Here is a 22,585-nt window from a genome sequence, read left to right as displayed (position 1 = left end):
CTGGTCTCGAACTCCTGAACTCAAGTGATCCGCCCACCTCGGCCTCCCAAAGTGCTGGGATTACAGGCATGACCCACTGTGCCCGGCCCAGTTTCTTCTTTTAGCCATAATCTCACTGAGTAAATACGGATTTCATTTATTTTTATATATGTATTTATTTTTAGAGATGGGGACTCTGTCACTCAGGCTGGAGTGCAGTGGCACAATCATCGCACACTAACCTCAAACTCCTGGTCTCAAGCCTCCCACCTCTGCCTCCTGAATAGCTAGGACTACAGGTGTGCACTACCACTCCTGGCTAAGTTTTTTTTTTTTTTTTTTTTTTCTCTTTTTTAAGAGACGGGGTCTCAGAGTATCACTTTGTTGCCCAGGTCTCAAACTTCTGGCCTAAGCGATCCTCCTGCTTGACCTTCCAAAATGCTGGGATTACAGGCTTGAGCCACCCCAGCCTCCGGATTTTCTTTATTCTGAAACTCATCCCTAACTTTATTTTCTGTCAGAGGAAATCTGTTTTTCACAGCGTGATAAACTGGCAAGTCTGAGCTGCTGCTCTTGTCTTCTTAGAGGATGAAAATGGGAGTTCATCCCTCCTTTTCTCCTTTCTGAAAAAGACAGTAGATGAAACCCTTCCCCGCCTTTTGGTTTTTAGGAAGCAGAAAGCAGAGATATTAACTATACATAAACTGCAAACACATAAATAACAGCTGGGGAGGTCAGTATCGAAAGCATAGGGCTTGTATCAGGGGCTTGTGTCAGCATATGAATAGGGTAGTGTCTTACCACCCTGGCCGCATGCTTGTTCAGCAATTTCCAGCACTTGGAAACACTGCAAACGGCTTCATATCCCCTATCTCATAAGATGGTTACAACCAGCTAGAAAGGTGGAGCAGGACTCTTCCTCTGTGTTATAAAAGAGGAAACAATGAGACACGGAGAAGACATAGAGCTAATAATGTAGAGGCTGGACATAACCGAGGTCTTCAAAGCTTCAGTTTTTGTCTCTTTCATCCCTCTCCGGCAGCTGGGCCCTGGTCCTGATGCTGAGGACCCGAGGCGCGCACACCTGCGCCGGGCAAGAATGAACCAGCCAATAAGGAACCCGCATGCAGGGGGTTGAACGCGGAAGCTGCCAATGAGAGAGCCTATCCCGAGAGAGATGGCGCTAATGAGGGCTTCGTGCTGGAGAGGGAAGGCGGCTCGGCCAATGCGGGGCTAGGTCTGGCGCGGCAGGAAGGCGGGACTGCCAGTGGGGCGCCGGGGCGGGGCGAAGAGCCGAGCGCCAACCCGCGAGCGCCCGAACCCAGCGTGCTGCCCGCTCGCCGCCCGCCATGGCCCGCGCAGCACCGCTGCTCGCCGCGCTGACCGCGCTCCTCGCCGCCGCCGCTGCTGGCGGAGATGCCCCGCCGGGCAAAATCGGTGCGGGAAGGACGCGGTGGGGTTCCCATTTGGGGAGGGCTGGCGGGTAAAGGGTTCTCAGTTCTCAGCTAGGTGGAGGTAGAGGAGGGCAGCTGGGTGAGGGAGGGGTCCTCGGGAGAGGAGCTGGGTGGAGGAGAGGCGCCGAAGGGGACGCGGCAGGGAAGGTCCTGATGGGGCCGGGGCATGGCATGTGAAGAGGGCCACCTAGGACGGAAAAGAGGCCTAGGCAGGACTGGCCGCGGATCTCACAGGGAGGTCCAGGGTCGCTGAGCATCTGCCATGGACCTGGCTGTTTGCTAGGCCCCCGGGTGACAGAGGACAGAGAGGCTGGGCGATGGCCTTCACAGAGGTTGGTTGAGGGCTCTCTGTGTAGCAGACGTGGTGCTCTAGTTCCTGCTGGGGGAAGAGCCCTCACAGTACAGGGAAGTCCGTGCTGAGCTGAGGAAGTACGGTGCATGCAGAGGAGGGGCGCCTCACCCTGTCTTTGCGGCCCCAGGGGTGCTTCCTGGAAGTAACGTGTAAGCCAAACCCCGCCTCCTCCCCCCGCCTCCCCCCCACTCAGGTGGGTAGGAGACAGTCCCGACAGAGACAGAACACAAGGTCTGCTGGAGATTTGCTGACAGAACGGGGAACTTTTAACAACAGTCTTTTTGTTTATTGTGCGTGTGGTTTCCCCAATACTTTATTTTGAAAATGTTCACGAGTACAGCAAGAATTTTATAGTGGTCATCTGTATACCCACCACCTACATTCTGCCATTAACTGCTACTATACTTGCTGTGTCACATAACTATCATGCACCGTTCTAGACACCCACGAATCCATCCTACATTTTGATGCATCTCCAAATAAATTGCAGACATCAGGACACCTCACTAAATACTTCATCGTGCATATCATTGACTAGAGTTTCATACGTGTATACAGTTGCTTATTTTTCCTCCCTCAACGATTGTCATTTTAACTACATGACTCGTGAAGATTTTCAAGTCCCTCACACATAATATTCCCACAGACAGAAATGCTGGGCTTCAGGGTGGGTGGACAAAGACCCTACTCCACTAGGCCACCCTCCATGCACCCCAGTTGGCAGGAGTGCCTGGAACATCTCATAGAAGCATCACAAACTTACAGGGTCCAGTGCAGTGCTAAAGCTTCTTGTGTAGCAGAACCACAGCCCAGGCCATACAGGGTTAAGAAGACTGAAGCATGCCAGAAACCAGTTTGAGACTGAGAGATAAGGGCTTGCCAAGAAAAGGGAATCCTGAGGCTAGAGTAGCCAGAGAAGCCCTCATGGAGAAGGTGGAGTTTGAGCCGAGCTTTGAAGGATGTGGAAGAGTTCGGCGGGCAGTATCCATGGGTGACCATGTGTTCTCTCTCTGTCCTTAAATCATTTGAATACAGTGTGGCTAGGGGTAAGCAGAGTGTGCTGTGGGAATATGCAGGGCACTCCCCGTTTTCTTGGGAACAGGCAACAGGACAAGACATTTCTCACCATTGGGGAAGGGGCAGGACCTCCACTCAGCAGAATTGTGGCAACATGGAGCTTGGGACACTTGGCAATGCCACACTGCCCTTTACCTTTCTAGATTTTCCTCAGCCCTCTGACGGGAGCCTCTGTTCACCTTGGTGGTTTGGACTCTACCCACAACAAGAATGCGGATTCCTGTTAGGATGGCTTAATCCTTGTGCTCCTGCAGGATCAAATCTGAGAACCCCCATGTGGCATCAGGACCCTCTAAACTCACCCATATAGTTCCACATGCTGCCCCTCTCATGCTGATCTCTTTGCAGAGTGTGCGTGTCCTCTCACTGATAAACCTGATTGTCCTCCAGCATCTTACATGAAATCTTGTTTCCCCGAGAAGCCTGTGTCCCCACACCCTCTGGGGCAGAATTCACTCTTCCTCTTCAGGACTCCCTGGAACCCTGTTGCACTTCATCATGGGTTGTCCTAGCTAATTGTGTGCAGGAGTCTGTCTGCCCAATCCTTGCTGGGCTGCTGGGGGACAAAAGCCTATTGGATTTTTCTTTGTGCCCCAGGACATCTTACTGTAAATTAGAGAATGGGTGTCAGTTGTGTTAAATGAGCTGGTTCACAATGAAGTGGTGTCTTCTGCTTCCTGATCTCGGGCAGCTTCTAGGCCTTAATATCAGTTTCTCTGAAAAAATGGGTAATTTGGGACTCTTTGCACATGGAGGGGATGGGAGCACAGTGGTTAAGATAAAAAGGTTATGTGCTGTCTTGGAAGTGGCTTTGTAAGTACTGAGAGAGGAAGTGGTTTATTCTTTCAACACAGAAAAAATACTTCATGAACTCTACTGTCTGCCAGGATCTGGGGACATAGTGACCATGCGCTCTCTCTGTCCTTAAATAACTTGACCACAGTACAGCTAAGCAGAGTGTGCTGTGGGAATATGCAGGAGGAACACCTGACTCCCCTCAGGTGGGACAGTGAAGCCAAGTTACAGGTGATGTCTGAGGGCTGTTGAAGCCAGTGAGACACAGGGTGATGGCACTCCTATCAAAGGAACAGCTTGGGCAAAGGCCCAGGATGAGAGAACAAAGCTATGCACCCACAATAAGAGAAGCCTAGGCAGACGAGAAGGTGGCATCTTGGGAGGGTAGGGCAGAAAGTGGAATAAGCAGAGGCCAGATCATAGAGAACCTGGTGCTGTCTGAGGATTGCCTGTGACTTCCTGGCAGGAGCTGGTACTCTGTGGGTCCAAATGGGTCCAGTAAAGGACAAGTTACACCAGATTTATTTCATTTTCTTTTTGGGTAAGGCCTCTGGACTGTCTGATGAGAGGAAAGTGGTGTTTCAGATACATGGTTGGCCAAAATTATAGGTAGGGTGGTAGTCCAGTTCAGTAGCTTCATAGCTAGTTTACAGTTTTCTCACAGGACTGTTTAATGATTAGTGTCAGGCCAGGCACAGTGTTTAATGCCTGTAATTCCAGAACTTTGGGAGGCCAAGGCGGGAGGATCACTTGAGCTCAGGGGTTCAAGACCAGCCTGGGCAACATGGTGAAACCTCATCTCTACGAAAAATATGTTGGGCATGGTGGCATGTGCCTGTAGTCTCAGCTGCTTGGGAGCCTGGAAGGTTTGCAGTGAGCCCATATGCCACTGCACTGCAGCCTGGGCAACAGAGCCAGATCCTATTTCAAAAAAAACAACAAGATTGATGTCTGTCCAGGCAGTGGTTTCCTAGCAGCACCTCCAAGCACTGTCCCATGAAACATTTTTGTCAGTGATTTGGATGAGAATACTGATGGCATGTAAACCAAGTTTGCAAATAACGGGAAGGCAGGAGGTACAGTAAAGACAGTGCATGATAAGACCCAAAAAAGCTGAAACTTTGTAACAAGAATTCAAACTGGAGTATAGTGTCCTATAGGGTAATGAGCAATCCATCATAGGGTACATTCCAGTCTTTTTTTTTTTTTTTTTTTTTTAGAGGGAGTTTTGCTCTTGTTGCCCAGGCTGGAGTGTAATGGCACGATCTCGGCTCACCGTAACCTCCGCCTCCCAGGTTCAAGCGAGTCTCCTGCCTCAGCCTCCCAAGTAGCTGGGATTGCAGGCATGCGCCACCACACCCAGCTAATTTTGTATTTTTAGTAGAGACAGGGTTGGTCAGGCTGGTCTCGAACTCTCGACTTCAGGTGATCTGCCCCCGCCTCAGCCTTCCGAAGTGTTGTGATTACAGGTGTGAACCACCACGTCTGGCAGATGCATTCCAGTCTTCACGAACACAGACATAGAGATGATTTAAGTGTCCAGTGGTAGGTTGGACTAGACCAGGAGTTGGTATGCTTTTTCTGTAAATGGCCAGAGAGTAAATATTTTAGGCTTTTGAGGCCATGAAGTCTCTGTTGCAGCTACTCAACTCTGCCTAAAATGAAAACAGTCATAGACAGTAATTGAAAGAGCAACATGACTGTGTTTCAATAAAACTTTAGTTTGCAAAAACAGACATCTGCCTGGATTTGGCCTGCAGGCTGTAGTTTGCCAGTCCCTGGATTAAGGCATGGTTTCCAAACACTGATCACTGAACAGAACTGGTCAGTAACTTTTAATGATTCATAGTGAAATAAGAAAATTAGAAGCAAGGTAGTAAGTTTTATATAAAACTAAATTTATTCTCTTTAATTGGTCATCCTGACTTTCAATATTCTTTGCTGGTCTTTTGCTACTGAAATACCTTTTTCTTTATGAAATGAAGGTATAGTAGGCGGCAGTTTTCAGGTTTGCCTTTGCTTATTAATAGCTCTACTGACAACTCAGTCTGCAGATTTCCTTTTGGAAATGTCAAAAGCCTATGAAATTTAAGCACCTGGGAACCACCAGCGCAGGAGGATACAGTGTGAACTGCAGCCTCTCACTCTCATGTTCTGTCTCTCTCCTTCCCTACCACCCGGGCCTGCTGACAGCGGTGGTTGGGGCTGGAATCGGGGGCTCTGCCGTGGCCCATTTCCTCCAGCAACACTTTGGACCTCGGGTGCAGATCGATGTGTACGAGAAGGGAACCGTGGGTGGCCGCCTGGCCACCATCTCAGTCAACAAGCAGCACTATGAGAGCGGGGCTGCCTCCTTCCACTCCCTGAGCCTGCACATGCAGGACTTCGTCAAGCTGCTGGGTGAGTAGTCAGTCCTGGGGCTCCAGTGCCCAGCGCCCTGGGGCTGGTGACAGCACTGGGCCCTTCTCAGACTTCCCAGACCGTCAAGGCCGGAAGGTCATGTGGCCCAATCTCCTCATTTTACAGATGGAGCAACAGAGACAAGAGAGGGGAAGGAACTTGCCTGAGGTTACACAGTGAGTTAGTTGCAGAGCCGGGATTAGAACTCAGGTTTGACTCCTAGGCCAGTTTCTTTCCCTGTCAATTTGCTGCCTCTAAATAATTGTGATTATATCACCTTCCACATGCTGGTGCTTGCTGGGCACCTTCTGGGTGGTACGTAGGCATTACCTCAGATCCCCCCTACCAACCTGCAAGATGAGCATTATGTCTCCTCTTAAGGCAACGGAGGCTCAGAAAATGTATGGATTTAAGCTAAAGCCATTACAGCAAGAAAGGTGGGATTCAAACCCAGCAACATCTGTCAAATACACATTCCGTTTGATGCAGAAACTCCACTTCTCAGAAGTGATGCTACAGTTGGTCTTACAGATGTGCACAGTAGCATAGATACCAAGTTATTCATTACAGCATTGTTTGTGATAGCAGAAGGCTGAAAGTATCCTGCCTATCCACTAGGACCTGGGGTTAAACAAATTACTGTATAACTACACAATAGGCTGTTCAGCAGTCAGAATGGGGAAGTCTTTATGCCCAGATATAGGACAATCTCCAAGATACAGTGTATTTTTAAAGTGGAGAGCAGTGTGTGTAGTATGTGGGCGTGGGGAAGGGACAAGTCATAACAGCTCTATCTGTATTTAGGAGTCCACTGCTCTGTCAAGTTGCAGAGTGCAGGATGGCTGTGAGGAGCTAGGATAACTTCAGTGTGATCTCAGGGCCCAAGGCCACCATCTCAGAGCAAGCCCAGTGGCTCTCAGCCCCTGGACATTCTGGGATAAAATCTGAATTTCCCTCACTTGTGGATCCTCTTGGGGGAAAAAAATGTAAAATGTCACATTATTTTCATTTTCATTTTTTTTATTGACTAGGTAGTCCAGACATTTTCCCAGTGCATCTGTTTACTGTTTATAAACAAGCAGCACAAATGAGCAAACCATAGTGTTTACGTTTCCTTTAATGGAGCAGTCCATTTGTGTCAAGAAGGCCCCAAGTCTTGGGGGGAACCTGAGGGGCTCCTCTTTGTCTCTGCAGGGCTGAGGCACCGGCGCGAGGTGGTGGGCAGGAGCGCCATCTTCGGTGGGGAGCATTTGGTGCTAGAGGAGACCGACTGGTACCTGCTGAACCTCTTCCGCCTCTGGTGGCACTACGGCATCAGCTTCCTGAGGCTGCAGATGTGGGTGGAGGAGGTCATGGAGAAGTTCATGAGGTAGGGCTGGCAGAGCTATGGGGATGGCGTTCCAGGGGGACCAAGAAGAGGTGGGGGAGGAACCAGCTTGACTGTACATTGTGAAAAAGGAAAAGGTCCTTGCTGAATTGAGTCAGCACAATTCAGTGCAGGCTCAGAGCAAGCCCCTGGCGTGAGGAATGGCCGTATTTCGTGCAGTAATGGTCTCCCTAATATTGTCACACTGACACTCATTTTCTTACCCTTTACTACACTGATGCTAATAAAAGCGTGGGTTGCAAACTCAGTCACTTAACAAGGGCTGAACTGGGATGTGAGTCATTGAATCAGCAGGTGGAAAAGAGCAGAACAAGGCCCCCTCTGAAGGAGGCAGCCAGCCCTCCACGGCAGCCATCTGCAGCCAGCCGTGTACAATGGCCACCTCATGTGGCTAGATCTACTCACTTTTCAGAAGAAGCTAGAAATCCAGAGTTGTGTGTGAAAACTTTCAGTTTTTCAACATTTGCAACCAATTCATCTTGTAAGCCAAATGAAACACATCTGTAGGGCAGATGCAGCCTGTGGACCACTCATTTGCAAATTTTGTTGTCCTCATTTTTCCATCTAGAATAAACACCTTTCTTCACCACTCCTCCTATCCTTGGGCTCCAGCCCCCTCCCCATCACCTTTGGTCCCAGATATGGAGGGCAAGTGGTCTGTTCTCTCCCTGTTCATTCACTCACCAAGGTGTCACTTCACCTTTCCCCAAAGTCCCTCCCGAAGGTGCTCACTGCTTCCAGCCTAAGGTGCAGGGACTGCTCCCCGGACCCCATCACTGTCTGCCTCCCTTCAGTGTCAGACACTCAAGTGTGGCATGTGCCCTCCTTCCCTGGTTCCTGGCATTTCTCCACTTTCTTCCCATTCTATAACTCTGCTGTTTATAGCACTTCTTCCTTATATTCTCCAGATGTCACCCGAAGCTTATTTCCGTACCTCTCTTTCTGATGTTTTTCTCCCTTGTCAATTATATCCAGACCAATAATGTTGACTTCTGCGTTTTATGGGAGATGACTTCTCCCTCTCAGCCCTAGTTTCCTCTTCACTTCCAGACCCACATTTCTACTTTCTGGACACTCCATCTGGTGTCCTGTTGATAACCAAACTCAACATATTTACAAAAGAAGCCCTAGAATGGGCAACATTTCAAAGGCCTGCCAGTCAGGAAATTCATCAGTGGTTCCAGTCCATGCTAGTGAGATTGCATGACTGATAGAGCGACAGGACATGAGCCTGGGGGTGAGTGGGAGCCCTGTCAGATGAAGCCAGAGGAGAGGACAGGCTGGACTGGCAGAGAAGGTGACAGTATCAGCATGAAGTTGCAACGTGCCATCGGGTCCTAGAAGCTGTGGCACAGCCGACACTGTTGGAGAAGGAGATATGTCAGCAGGGGTGGGCCGTAGCCCACAGCCTGGCAGTCCCAGCTGGGTGAAGCAAGGGTTATGAACTATGACCTCAGGCAGGGAGGGGCTCAGAGCAGTGATACAGTTGTTATGCAGCATAGCCGTGATGTAAAGCCAGGCCTAGAAGGATTCCATACCTCCACACTCCCTTTAGGTGGGGCAGGCCTGCCACAGTCAGAGAACAGGTGCCAGGGAACATCACCAGCCTCCTCTCCCATGTAGAGGAAGTGATGGGTTTTGGTGGGCCTCCCAGGCACTGTGACCCAGGGGCAGGTGGTCAGGCAGAAAGCCTTCCTGCGCAAGGACTCCAGTTCTATGTGTCTTCTAGGATCTATAAGTACCAGGCCCATGGCTATGCCTTCTCGGGTGTGGAGGAGCTGCTCTACTCACTGGGGGAGTCCACCTTTGTCAACATGACCCAGCACTCTGTGGCCGAGTCCCTGCTGCAGGTGGGCGTCACGCAGCGCTTTATTGATGATGTCGTTTCTGCTGTCCTGCGGGCCAGCTATGGCCAGTCAGCAGTGATGCCCGCCTTTGCAGGTGAGCACCCAACCCTTGACCTGCCCACCTGCCCCTCCTCCACCCAAGGTGCTCAGAATGGGCTGGGGGTCCCCATGATAACCTCGCCTTTATCCAGCTCATTGCAGTTACGTAGGCATTCTACTGCCCCATCCTATCTGATTTTGGCACTGGTCGTGAGTTGGCAGGAGATAGTATCACCCCACTTCACAGACAGTGAAAGCAAGGCTCGGATCACAGGTCCAGTGTGTTTCTACCACTCCCAATTGCCTCAATCCCTTGCATGCGTGTAAATGTTAGAGCTGAGATAATGTTCTGCTCTCTACACTTTGGTTTCAAGAACTGCCCTGTTGAGGCCTTTGAGCCACTGTTACAGCACCTCCTCTTCCCAGCTCTTCATGGGGGTGGCTGGGCCTGTGTGTAGCTTACTGTCTGCTAGCACAGACCACAAGAGTGGAGAACTCAGGCTTCACAAGAGCAGGAATCCTTGTCTGTTGTTCCCTGATACGTCGCAAACACAGAACAGTGCCTAGGTCATACTAGGCACTCAGGATATTTTTGTTAAATGGATTCAAAGGTTTACAGTAACAAGCACCTCCCTTGTGCCCTCGATACTGTTCATCTGGCTCTGTACATGCTGGCTCCTTCTCAGCCTTCAGGCCCTGCCTCAGTGTCCCCTCAGTGTGGCTTCTCTGCTCACTCTTTCAGTATCTTATGTGTCTCCTTCATAGCGTTTTTGTGTAGAGAGATATAAAATTCACATACCACGTAATTTACCCATTTAAATGGCACAATTCAGTGGTGTTTAGCACGTTCGAAATTCTGAAACCATCACCACAGTCAATTTTAGGACATTTTTATCATCCCAAAAAGAAACCTCTTGCCCTTTAGCCCTCACTTCCCCAACACCCCCCAGCCTCCCAGCCCTGGGCAGCTACGGATCTGCTTTCTGTTTCTGTGGATTTGCCTAGTCTGGGCATTCTGCATAGAATAGACCTCACAATATGTGGTCTGTGGGAGCTGGCTCTTTCATTGAGCACAGTGTCTTCCCCGCATAGCGCTGTGCACTTCGTTGTACTTACTCATATGTTTGCCATCTCCCCACGCCCATGGTTGGGAGAGTTTTGCTCTGGCAGGGAGGCACCGTCAAATAGTACTGGACTCCCCAGCCCTCCCGCCCCACGGCCCTGACAACCTATCAGCACCCACTTCCCGCTTTGCCCAGGAGCCATGTCACTAGCCGGGGCCCAAGGCAGCCTGTGGTCTGTGGAAGGAGGCAATAAGCTGGTTTGTTCCGGTTTGCTGAAGCTCACCAAGGCCAATGTGATCCATGCCACAGTGACCTCCGTGACCCTGCACAGCACAGGTGAGTAGCCAGGGCAGGAGCGGGCAGGTGTGCCATTCCCAGAGAGTGGACAGACACTTCTGCCTCCTTTGTACCTCAGCTCTGGTCTGTGATCCCCCTGGGGAGTATGTCCGAAAAAGCATTGAGAAGCCCCAACCCGGCCAGGTGACACTAGAGGGTGCTATTTTCCCAATTCAAATGTCAGAGCCAGAAAACTGAGACTTCTGTCAACCCAGCCTTTTTCTGTTGACCAATGGGGACTTTGAATGATAGCCTTGCCCAAGCCTCCCAGCTGGCCAGCGGCAGAAGCAGAGCAGAAACTGAGTCTCCTGACTCCATGCCCCTTGCTTCCTCTGCAGCCGCATCAGCATGGAGAGGCCAGGACCCACCATCTGGACAGCCCCGCTGCACCCAGAGTAGAACCTCAATGCTGGGCCCCAGTAGGGAGTTCAGTGGGTAGAAGCCAAAGGAAAGTTGACTTTTGTGCTCTTTTGTTTCCAGAGGGGAAAGCCCTGTACCAGGTGGCGTATGAGAATGAGGTAGGCAACAGCTCTGACTTCTATGACATCGTGGTCATTGCCACCCCCCTGCACCTGGACAACAGCAGCAACAACTTAACGTTTGCAGGCTTCCACCCGCCCATTGATGGCCTGCAGGGCTCTTTCCAGCCCACCGTCGTCTCCTTGGTCCACGGCTACCTCAACTCTTCCTACTTCGGTTTCCCAGACCCTAAGCTTTTCCCGTTTGCCAACATCCTTACCACAGATTTCCCCAGCTTCTTCTGCACTCTGGACAACATCTGCCCTGTCAACATCTCTGCCAGCTTCCGGCGCAAGCAGCCCCAGGAGGCAGCTGTTTGGCGAGTCCAGTCCCCCAAGCCACTCTTTCGGACCCAGCTAAAGACCCTCTTCCGTTCCTATTACTCAGTGCAGACAGCTGAGTGGCAGGCCCATCCCCTCTATGGCTCCCGCCCCACGCTCCCGAGGTTCGCACTCCATGACCAGCTCTTCTACCTCAATGCCCTGGAGTGGGCGGCCAGCTCCGTGGAGGTGATGGCCGTGGCTGCCAAGAATGTGGCCTTGCTGGCTTACAACCGCTGGTACCAGGACCTAGACAAGATTGATCAAAAAGATTTGATGCACAAAGTCAAGACTGAACTGTGAGGGCTCTGGGGAGAGCCTGGGAACTTTCATCCCCCACTGAAAATGGATCACACCCCACAGCAGCCCAGGACTGAATAAGCCATGCTTGCCCACCAGGCCTCTTTCTGACTCCTTGTGTATCAAGTGTCTTTTCCCTCCAGTGTGGGTCCAGGTGGCCTACTGTCTGCCTATCTTAAGGGTCCACACGGTGGCTGCTGCTTTTTTTTAAGGGGGAAAGTAAGAAAAGGGAAGGAAATCCAAGCCAGTATATTTGTTTTATTTATTTCTTTTTAAGAAGAAAAAAGTTCGTCTTCACAAGGTGCTTCAGACTTGGTTTTTTAGCTAGAAACCAGAAGACTACGGGAGGGAATGTAAGGCAGAGAACTGTGAATCTAATTTTATTACTGTTTTTTTTCACTACCTACTCCCACAATGGACAATCAGTTGAGGCAAACTACGATAAAACATTTACAACCAGATGGTTACAAATAAAGTAGAAGAGAAGATCAGAAAACCTAAGAAATGATCATAGCTCCTGTTTACTGTGGACTTGCTAGATTTGAGGTACCTAGTTCAGAACTCACTAGTCACCGTCTCGAAGCCTGTCAACATCACTGCATATTGGAGGAGATGACTGTGGTAGGACCCAAGGAAGAGACGTGCCTGAACAGTCGTCACTGTATTTCCAAGCTTCCTGGCAACCAGTGGGAAAAGAGAAACATGCGAGGCTTTTTCCTTTTCACCTACAGGAATTAACCATTTTCTTCCTTATGCAAAGATTGAGGAATGCAACAATATAAAGAAGACAAGTCCCCAGATGGGTAGGGAGCAGTCATATCTCACCCCTAGATGTTCATTCCAGCAGAAGAAAAAGAAAAGAAGGTGTTGGGGTAGGATTCTTCAGAGATTACCCCGGTACTTTCTCATCAGACACTAGCTTGAAGTAAGAGGAGAATTATGCTTTGCTTTGCTTTTTCTACAAACCCTTAAAAATCACTTGTTTTAGAAAAGAAAGTAAAAGCCCTTTTCATTCCTTTTGGACCTCTTCTTTTCTGTAATGGAAGAGCTAAGTCTTAGGTGCCCAGGGACCAACCACTACATTAGTATCTCCTGGGGAAGGGGAGGGAGCCTTGAGAAAGATGCAGATGCCAAAGTCCTACCAGACTTGCTAAGTCAGGCTTTAGGGAAAGGGCCTGGGTGCCCAGAGTAACAACACTGCCAAATGCATGGGCAAAATACCCTTCTAGTTGGTGGAGGCCCAAACTGGCTCTGAAGTGGTTTTTACTGTGCCAGGGTGATGGTAATGGCTGTGAAAGAAAGTACAAGTAGTATGCACTTATTGATAACTATAGAAATTATGAAACTGACACATCAGTAAGAAGGCCTTTTTTTTTTGAGACAGTTTCATTCTTGTTCTCCAGGCCATAGTGCAATGGTGTGATCTTGGCTCACTGCAGTCCCCATCTCCTGGATTCAAGCAATTCTCATGCTTCAGCCTCCCGAGTAACTGGGATTATAGGCACCTGCCACCACGCCTGGCTAGTTTTTTGTATTTTTAGTAGAGATGGGGTTTCATCATGTTGGCTGGGCTGGTCTTAAACTTAGTGATCCACCCACCCCCCCGGCCTCCCAAAGTGCTGGGATTATAGATGTGAGCCACCGCCCCCAGCCAAGTAAGAAGGCTTTTGATGAAGTAGTAGAAAACTTTGACTTAAGCAATAAAAAGTTTTTGTTAGTTATCATGGCTTTAAAGTCTAGGCATAGAGCACTGTGTAATCTCACAGTTCCGTGATTTCTCTCGTGGTCAAAGATGGCTGCCAACAGCTCCCAGGAAGAGAAGGTCTTCTCTCATAAGCAATGAACCAGATTTTGGGCTTGGCCAGTTGGACCACCCCTGAACCAATTCCTGTGGTCAAGGGAATGCCACATGCTGATTGGCTTGGGATTCAGATACAAGACCAGTAACTATGGTGCAGGCAGGGAGGGTGTGAGATTAAGCTGATTGGCTTAGAGCAGTCAGGTCCTATCCCTGGAGCAGAAGTGGTCTCATCCAAACTTCAAGGTCAAAGGGGGAAAGGGTATTGGAGAGAGAGAGGTACAATGTCAGCCACATGCAAATGGGGCTCTCAAGCCCAAGCCCAGTGAAATCAAAGTGTGTAATGGCATCTTTTCATGGTCTGTTTGAAATGAGGATGGCATGCACTGTCATGGTGTAATTAATAATTGATATTGACCCAGCACTGGACAATACAAAACTTATCCCTGATAACTACCCCCTCCCTTGCATCCCTACAGAGAATATGTGCACAGAAGACACAAATCAAGGCAGTTAACATTCGATCCTCAGTCCTTGGCTGGGCTTTGGCTCCACGCCCAAGCATGACTGCATTGGAACTGGCTATGTCCTTCAGAAACCTGCTTTACCTGAGTAGGCCCAAACAGCTCAGAACCAAAGCCAGCCAAAATGCCCACACTCCCTGCCTCCCCAAGCCCAAACCTGATTCCTTGGAGGCAGGGAGGAAGGGACAGATTCCAGAAATGAGAACCAACAGGAAGCCTTTGCCCCGGGGCTCACCCCAGCCTTCTCAGGCCTGGACATAAGCCCCCAGCAGCTCACGGACCCCTGAAAGAAGGGAGCATTTGCAAAGACAGTCAAACAAAACAGGAAAAGGGCCATGCATCCTCAGTCCTGGATGCAGCATAGTAGACGTTTAATACCCTTCATGGGAACTCTGCCTCCTGGAGCAGGTGACCCAAGCAAAATTTGGGGGATAAGGGGCAGCTGTAGAGGGTAGAATGGGGGTGGGTGATTGGCAGTGGCGGACCAGGGAGGTTGGTAAGGAATTCTTTGCTCTGACCCACCTATGAAGGCATAATAGAGGGAAGCAGGAGGCAGATCTTGGGCTCCCCCTAGAGGCATCTGTGCACTCATTCACCAAACACCGCGCCCCTATGTGCACTGGACACTGCCAGGTCCTGGAGGTACAGCGCTGAGCAAGGGATAAGGCCCCTGTCTCGTGGAGTGCGAGCTTCTCGCTAGAGGAAGCAAACATGAAACACACTTAGACCAAAGGAAGTTCCAGGGCGCTGTGTAGAGCCAGCTCTCCAAAGGATCTGAGCTTCCTGCTGCTGCCTTTAAACTGGGAGCATGGGAAGAGCCAGCTGGGACTCAGAGCTCTGCCAGTGGCCATCCCAGCCACCAAGGCCAAGCTTCTAAGTCACAGAATGGTAAGCCTGGAAAAGACCCTGGAGATCCTCAAATCCCATTTGTTCATTTCACAGATGAGGAATCTAAAGCCCAGAAAGAGGAAAAGGCATCATCCGTATGAAGCTAGCTGGTGTTTATGGAGCATCTGGGGGCTCCTGATGCTTGGGTAGAAGACAGACACCCCCCTCCTACCACAATGAGGGGTTTCCCCACCAGCCCCTATGCCTCAGAGCACCTAGGGTCTCCCAGGACTACAAGCAACCCTCCTGCCGCTCAATTCTTCCCACACCCTCACCCCACAGAAAGGGCTTGGAAGCTGTGGGCCCTTCATGTGGGGCTGAAGTCTTAAGACCTGGAGAGCAGCCCCGAGGGTGGAGAAGCAGCTGCTGAAGGGATCAGCATGCGCTAGCACAGGAAGTCTGTTTTCCATGTGTCTGGAACCCAGCCGAAGCTTCCTGGGGTAATTTTAACCAGTATCCACTCTAGAACAATCCCAAAAAAGGTAAGTTACTTACCACCCCAGGCAGGCACATACCTAATCATTGGCCTTTCATGAATTAGACCCTTAAGACGTTCAGAGCTGAAACTGCTTTAAGCACTAAAGTTAGAGCAGCCAAGCCAAGTATTCCTGTCCTGGGCCATTGGCCCTTTTATTAAAGTTAACTCTAAAGTGCTAGCTATTCTTACCCTCAGAATATAGTCTGAGCCCCTCAGCTGTCTTGTGGGAGAGAAGGTATTTTTAGGCCCTAGAACAGCTGATTTGGGATTTGCTGCAGGGGTTAGAGAGCCCAGGGGGAGGATTGAATTGCTAGGGGACAAAGGGGGAAGTGGGGAATTGCATCCAGGGGTCACGAGTCAGCACAGCACGGACTTTAGGATTTATCAGTCTACACTGCTGTTTTTGGCTTTTTTTTTTTTTAACAATCTCATTCTGTCACCTAGGGTGGAGTGCAATGGCACAGTCATGGCTAACTGCAGCCTCAACCTCTCTAGGCTCAAGTGATCCTTCCACCTCAGCCTCTCTAACAGCTGGGACTACAGGCTCGTGCCACCATGCTGGGCTAATTTTTGTATTTTTTTGTAGAGACGAGGTTTTGCCGTGTTTCCCAGGCTGGTCTCAAATTCCTGAGGCTCAAGAAATCCGCCTGCCTCAGCTTCCCAAAGTGCTGGTATGACAGGAGTAAGCCAACACACTGCCATTTTTGATCAGCAGAGTATCTTAATATAAGCCAGTGTCCAGACCAGCAGCACCAGCATCACCTGGAAACAACCATTTATATATTAGAAATGCAAGAAAAACACTGCAAAAAAATGCAAAGTATCAGCCTCCACCTGAATCAGAACCTCTAGATGTGGGGCCCCGCAAGCTGTTTTAACAGTCCCTCCAGGAGATTCCGATGCTCCCAGGAGATTTGGACAGGGCTGGAAGAAAGAATGATGACACTTCTCAACTTAAGAGTGTCTGTTCAAAACAGGAATCCTCAGCTCCGAAAAAGTACATACATGAAAATTTCAAAGATGCACAATCCCAGGTGAAAAGCACCTGCTCTTTGGCAACCTGGAAGCCTTTCTTTGGGTCTAAGTCTGATCTGCAGAGAAATCTCAGAGCTGAAAAATACTTTAGATCATCTCCTCCAACCAGAGCAGGCGTCTGCTCCATAATACCTTTGAGAAGCTTGGCTTTAACTTGACACTTTCAGAGATGGGGAGCTCCCCGCTTCAAAAGAGCTTGTTTCCAGTGACCCTTAAGTGGACACAGTTAGCTCTTGTTAACTCCTATATTGGTTATAGCAACCAAGTCACATTAACATGGTTGAAATATAGACTTACAAACCCAAATTAAAGGAAACACATGGGCCGGGTGTGGTGGCTCACACCTGTAATCCCAACACTTTGGGAGGCTGAGGCGGGCAGAAGTGTGATCTGCGAAGAGGCCCAGGAGTTGAAGGTCAGCCTAGGCAACATGGTAAAACCCCGTATCTACAAACAGGACAAAAATTAGCTTGGTGGAGTGGCACACACCTGTAGTCCCAGCTACTTGAGAGGCTGAGGTGGGAGTATCCCTTGAGCCTGGGGAGGCTGAGGCTGCAGTAAGCTGTGACTGGGCCACTTCCACCCTGGACAACAGAGTGAGACCCTGTCTCAAAATAAATAAATAAAGGAAACACATGATAGCCCTAAGTAGTAGAGGTGACCACATTATTTTCTAATAGGCCACCTCAGAACTCAAGAGTGATGAAACTCAGAACCTTGGAGAACTCAGAGTGAGGACAAATCCTCCTTTATATTTATCTGAAATCTACCTCCCAGGAACCTCCTACCCTGACCCTGGTTTTGACTTCGAAGCCACAAGAAGCAAACCCAGAGTCTTGCTTTCAAAAGTCAGTGTTTACTTTTCATAGGCCTTTCTTGGCACAAAGGTGCAGGGAGGATGGTCTCAGTCTGCTGGCCTGGCTTCTGGGTCAGGTGCTTCAGAAGATGCAGGTGCAGCCCACGGCGATGGTCTCCATGACCGCACGCTGGCGGCAAGGCCCTGTGCGGGGCAGTGGCGGGCAGAGGCGGCGGCGCACAGGCACCTGGCTGAACACCGGCACGCTTACCATGCTGCGGTCCTCCTGCATGGTGAAGGGGTTCACACAGCCCAGACACAGGCACCGTGCCTCCGGCAGGTCTGCGGGAATACGGCTGGGGTCGTGGTTGATGCTGTAGGGAGCAGGAGAAAGAGCAGAGTGGAAGGTGATCAGGAAAGGGCCCGTCAGCACCCATACCCCACACCCCTGCCTTTCCTAATCGAAGTTTTAATTTCCACAGCAAGACTGTGTTGGGCTGGAGGAAAGGCAGTAATCAACTCCGTGTTCCACATGAGGAAACTGAAGATCATGGAAGGCAAGTTGAGAGCCCCAAGGTTATCCAGCTTCAAGGTCACCAGTCACCCAGCTTCCTTCTTTCGTGCAGCCAGATGCCCACCCCAGTACTAGGTTATGCTGTGGGGATCGTGAAGTAGCCTAAGGCCTCCCTCTGCCTGCCCCACCCCCACTGTGTTTATATTGTTGGGAAACTTAATCCACGGAAATAAAATGTGGATTATTTTTATTGATGCCTAATTTCCACTGGCAAGGAAGTCAGGAGGTCTGGGTTCTATTCTGACTTAATCTCCATTTATTCAACACTTACATGCTCACCACATGAGCAGTTCTGTCCTAGATTTTAGGTGTTCACTGATGAACAAAGCAGGCAAGTTCCCTCCTGGTGCTCTCATGGAGCCTCGCATACAGGGACTTGCTTTGTGACCTCTCCTTTTCTGCACCTCGGTTTCCCCATCTGCTAACTACGGGACAAGGAAGTGGGTGAACTGGACCTGTGGACATAGAGCATTAGCATCACCTAATGCTTGGGAGCTTGCTAGAAATGCAGAATCTCCTAAATCTGAAGCTGCATTATTTTTATCAGATCCCTGAGTGATTCATGGGCACAGTCAGATGTGAAAAGCTCTGTTCTGGAGGATCTTTACCGACCCTTCCAATGGTCACTTTCTGGAGCTGCGCTGTTCAGTGCAGTAGCCACTAGTTTCATGTGTCAAATTAATCAGGCTGGGCATGGTGGCTCATGCCTGTAATCTCAGCACTTTGGGAGGCCAAGGCAGGTGGATTGCTTGAGCTTAGGAGTGTGAGACCAGCCTGGACAACATAGTGAGATCCTATCTCTACAAAAAATTAAAAAATTAGCCAGGTATGGTGGTGCATGCCTGTGGTCCCAGCTACTTGGGAGGCTGAGGTGGAAAGATTGCTTGAGCCCAGGAGGCAGAGGCTACAGTGAGCTGAGACCATGCCACTGTCCTCCAGCCTGGGTGACAGAGTGAGACCCTATCTCAGACAAAAAATAAAAAAATCAAAGTTAATCCCTCAGTCACAGTAGTCACATGTCAAGTACTCAGTAGCCACATGAGGCTAGTGGCTACCGTACTGGCTTTACATCATCACAGAAAGTTCTGATGAACAGTGCTATTCTAGAGTCTCAGGGTGTATGTCATGTGGCTGAAAAATCTCCGGCCTGGGTTTGTGAGTGAGGACCTCAGGGTCAACCCATTCCTTCATCTTTGGTCCTTTCTGTGGGTTAGGCACTGAGCAAGGAAGCGGAGCTACAACCAAGAGAGGATGCTGCTGCCATCATTATCCAGGGCAGCGGGTCTTGATTCCCACATCACAGCCTGCTGTGCGCCCTGACCATGTGAAGCTATAAGAAAATAGTACTTACTGGGCCTCGCTGCTGGAAGTTTGGATTGGGCATGGGAATCCCTAGGTAATTCTGATGCCGGCCCTGGGAAGGCCCAGGTCCAGCATGAGACACAGACGGGAACACTGCATGGAAGTGCCACACCTGAGAAGGGTGTCAGAGGCCCACAGAGCAGAGGAAGTGACATCTGGGGAAAGCCTTGCAGGCACTTCCACGGAGACTCGAAGAACAATAAGGGCAGTGCTCTGCATGGATATCTCATTTAATAAGACTCTGAAGTAGGTACTACTATTGCCTCCATTTACATTGAGGAGACTGAGGCCCAGAAAGGCTAATCCATTTGCCCAAAGCCTCACAGGCAAGTAAGAGGCAGAGCTAGGATCCGAACCCAAGCACCCAGACCTCTGAATCTGAGATCTTAACCATTACAATGACTGGGGCGTGGGAAAGGCCCCCGCCCCCCAAAGACAGCTTGCCACCACTGCCCAGCCTACCTGTAACCCCAGGGAGACAGGCTCCTCTTGTTGGACATCCACAGCTGCAAGTTGACCTCACACTTCCTCTTGGCCAGCTCCGAGCTGTTCTTCAGCTGGGCCACCATCTCCTCGATGTTCCTCTCATACTCTTCCATGCGGGCGTACGGTTTCACCCGTGACACCAGGTCCAGTGGCACCTGGTGAGGGCCAGGGGCCAGCGGCCCAGACCGCCCTTGCCCCTTCCTCTTGCTTTTGGGGCTCCTGGGCTGGCCCAGCCCCAGGAAGATGGAAATGGTGAGAAGGAACAGCTGGGGAGGAAAGCCACAGGTCAAAGCTGGGAGAGCCAAGTCTCTTTCTGGGCCAAGACTTGGGATCCATGGTCCTTTCCCATTGCTCTTAGGGGTCTCCCAGGCTCAAGTCTGACTCTGCCCACCATCCCCCAGCTCTCCCTCCTCAAATTACCCCGTTTCCTCTCTCCTGTGTACTGCAGCCTCTGGTCTTCTCTCAGTCTTACTCTCAGCATGCTCCCTCCTGCCACACAGACTTTGCACAGCCTCTGCCTGCAGCATTCTGCCTCTTTACCTCCTGGACACCTTCCCACCCTCGTGTGTCAGCTTTAGTGCCGCTTTCTTAGGGACGTCTCTGGACTTTCTTGGGCTCTCATAACCCACACGCCTCTTGCATGACTTCAGTCTTATAGTTTGTATGTACGATTCTTTTATGTGTCTGCCCCCAACTCAGCATGGACTCTGTGGGGGCATGTGTCTGTTTCCACACACTGTCATATCCCCCGTGTCTGCGTGGTACATTCAGTGAACATTCGCTGAGTAAATGAATGGCTGTCCCCATCGCTGCCCTTCTGTCATTTATGTCTGAGAAGGAAGACAGTGAACAAGAAGACAAACACTCAGGTCTCACTAGCAACAAGTCCAGGATGGGCCCGTTCAGGGTGTGGCTGGAGAAGAGTGGGGCCTCCTGCTTAGCTGTGCTGGGACAATGGCCTGGGAAACTTTTCTGGGTAAGGGACTTGTCAGGTGAGGTGTGGCAGGCATGGGCTGAGGGAGTTGAAGTATTACAGGTGTGGGAGGGGTGGGTTGGGGGAAGATGAGAGAGGAGGTTTGAACTGGTTAAGAACTTTGCTGAGGCTGGGCACAGTGGCTTACGCCTGTAATCCCAGCACTTTGGGAGGCCGAGGCAGGTGGATTACAAGGTCAGGAGATCGAGACCATCCTGGCTAACACGGTGAAACCCCGTCTCTACTAAAAATACAAAAAAACTAGCCAGGCGTGGTGGCGGGTGCCTGTAGTCCCAGCTACTCGGGAGGCTGAGGCAGGAGAATGGCGTGAACCTGAGAGGCGGAGCTTGCAGTGAGCAGAGATTGCGCCACTGCACTCCAGCCTGGGCGACAGAGCAAGACTCCGTCTACAGAGAAGGAAGGAAGGAAGGAGAAAGGAAAGAAAGAGAGAAAGAGAGAGAGAGAAAGAAAAAGAAAGAAAGGAAAGAAAGAAAACCTTTGCTGAATGGACTGGAATGTTGATTAGGAGTGAGTGGGAGGAAGAGGGGATGAGACGAAGTTGGGAAGATGGGCAAGTTGTGGGCTAAGGACATCCTGTCCACCTGCACTGCCCTCCTCCCCTGAGCCTTCCCTCCTCACACATACACACCCCACCCATTGCCATCCACTTCTCCCTCCCAGCACCAGAGCATCAGGAAAGCCTTTGGCTCACAAGGAAGAGGACTCAGGCCCAGCAGAACCCAGACTCCCCAGGAATCCAGAGAGAGAAGGGACAATGCCTGCGTGTGAGGCAGAGCTCCCAGGATGGAGGCACCTCTGACTCCTAAATTGAGATAGGCTCCGTGTGTTCCCTGTATGCCTCAGCTCACAGCCCCACAGCCCTATGGCCCATGCCTGCTTTATCCAGGCTACCCAGCAAGTCTTGACTCTCGGAAACAAGTTTCAGCAGAGCCCCTCTTGGCAGAGGTATTTGCTGGCGCAAAATCTGCAACAGAGATTCCAGTTGCTAAATTCTTCCTTTTTGGTCCTAGATTCTAGTGCAGAAAAAATGTCTCCCTAACAATAGGCTCTCTCATCAGAGTTTCTCACAGGGCATTCTTAAACTCTGGCTCTCCACTCGGAGAAACAGAATAGAATCAAAGTCCCCCTCCCTCACTCTCCAGATGGGACACTGAGAAATAGAAGGACTTGCCCAAGGTCACACAGCCAGGACCTCAGAAGCCAGGTCTGTTTGGAAAAACCCCGCTAACTGAGTTTGCCGGGATCTCCCCAGACGCCTCTGGTCTGAAAAGGCTTCAGTGTGCCCCGGCTGAGCCCCGTTCAGGAGCCTGCACTGCTGGCCATGGCTACAGTGACCAGTCTCTGTTTCTTTCTAGTCCTGGGGGAGAAGACAGAGAAGTTGCCTCTGCAGATTCCAAACCAAATAGAGGCAGCCATTAATCAATAGGAAAGAAAAACTGACATATTTGGGCTCTAAAAAGGGGTGGGGTGCGGCAGGGAAGCTCCACATACCAGGTTGTGAGGCCAGTCCATTCCGCGAAGCGGCAAGGTCAGCCTGCAGCTGCTGCCCGCCCGGAACCCCAGATGCCGCCGAGAAAATGGCAGCAACAGGATGGAGCGAAGCAATTATAGCTCAACTGGGGGCTGCTGGGGGAGTGAGTGGGTGGGCTCATCATCAGCTGGGAGCCTTGGGCCCCCAGCTGGCTGAGCCTAGCGCAGTGGCAGACAGTGAGGGGCGTGGGGGCGGGCCAGGAGCTGGGCTGAGGTGCCCAGGGGCTGTTGACCGAGGGACAATGCCCTGT

General features: G+C 50.6%; 2 protein-coding genes across 2 annotated transcripts; one reads left to right on the top strand and one right to left on the bottom strand.

Annotated features, from left to right (window-relative positions):
- The first annotated feature begins 1,278 nt into the window (after positions 1–1,278).
- Positions 1,279–12,884, top strand: PCYOX1L (prenylcysteine oxidase 1 like). The gene is made up of 6 exons (XM_008014934.3): positions 1,279–1,416; positions 5,851–6,057; positions 7,252–7,426; positions 9,174–9,385; positions 10,590–10,730; positions 11,211–12,884. The coding sequence occupies exons 1-6, from the start codon at positions 1,329–1,331 to the stop codon at positions 11,870–11,872; spliced, it is 1,485 nt and encodes a 494-aa protein (XP_008013125.3). The 5' UTR covers positions 1,279–1,328; the 3' UTR covers positions 11,873–12,884.
- A 4,318-nt stretch (positions 12,885–17,202) lies between these two features.
- Positions 17,203–22,383, bottom strand: IL17B (interleukin 17B). Its single transcript, XM_008014936.3, has 3 exons — positions 22,296–22,383; positions 19,787–20,076; positions 17,203–17,762 (listed from the first exon to the last, which is right to left on the bottom strand). The coding sequence occupies exons 1-3, from the start codon at positions 22,314–22,316 to the stop codon at positions 17,531–17,533; spliced, it is 543 nt and encodes a 180-aa protein (XP_008013127.1). The 5' UTR covers positions 22,317–22,383; the 3' UTR covers positions 17,203–17,530.
- Between the last annotated feature and the right edge of the window lie 202 nt (positions 22,384–22,585).

The sequence above is a fragment of the Chlorocebus sabaeus genome, chromosome 23, assembly GCF_047675955.1.
Source record: "Chlorocebus sabaeus isolate Y175 chromosome 23, mChlSab1.0.hap1, whole genome shotgun sequence".
In the NCBI taxonomy this organism is placed as follows: domain Eukaryota; kingdom Metazoa; phylum Chordata; class Mammalia; order Primates; family Cercopithecidae; genus Chlorocebus; species Chlorocebus sabaeus.
This window is presented reverse-complemented; position numbering and strand designations above follow the sequence as displayed.

Bases quoted from the DNA above. Each gene is read 5' to 3' on its own strand.
- IL17B (XM_008014936.3), bottom strand. From the start codon at position 22,316: ATGGACTGGCCTCACAACCTG. The intron at 20,077-22,295 runs GTATGTGGAGCT...TTTCCTCCCCAG, and splicing joins TGGACTGGCCTCACAACCTG to CTGTTCCTTCTCACCATTTC. The intron at 17,763-19,786 runs GTAGGCTGGGCA...TGCTCCCTACAG, and splicing joins CTGTCTCCCTGGGGTTACAG to CATCAACCACGACCCCAGCC.
- PCYOX1L (XM_008014934.3), top strand. From the start codon at position 1,329: ATGGCCCGCGCAGCACCGCTGCTCGCCGCGCTGACCGCGCTCCTCGCC. The intron at 6,058-7,251 runs GTGAGTAGTCAG...TTGTCTCTGCAG, and splicing joins GGACTTCGTCAAGCTGCTGG to GGCTGAGGCACCGGCGCGAG. The intron at 7,427-9,173 runs GTAGGGCTGGCA...TGTGTCTTCTAG, and splicing joins GTCATGGAGAAGTTCATGAG to GATCTATAAGTACCAGGCCC.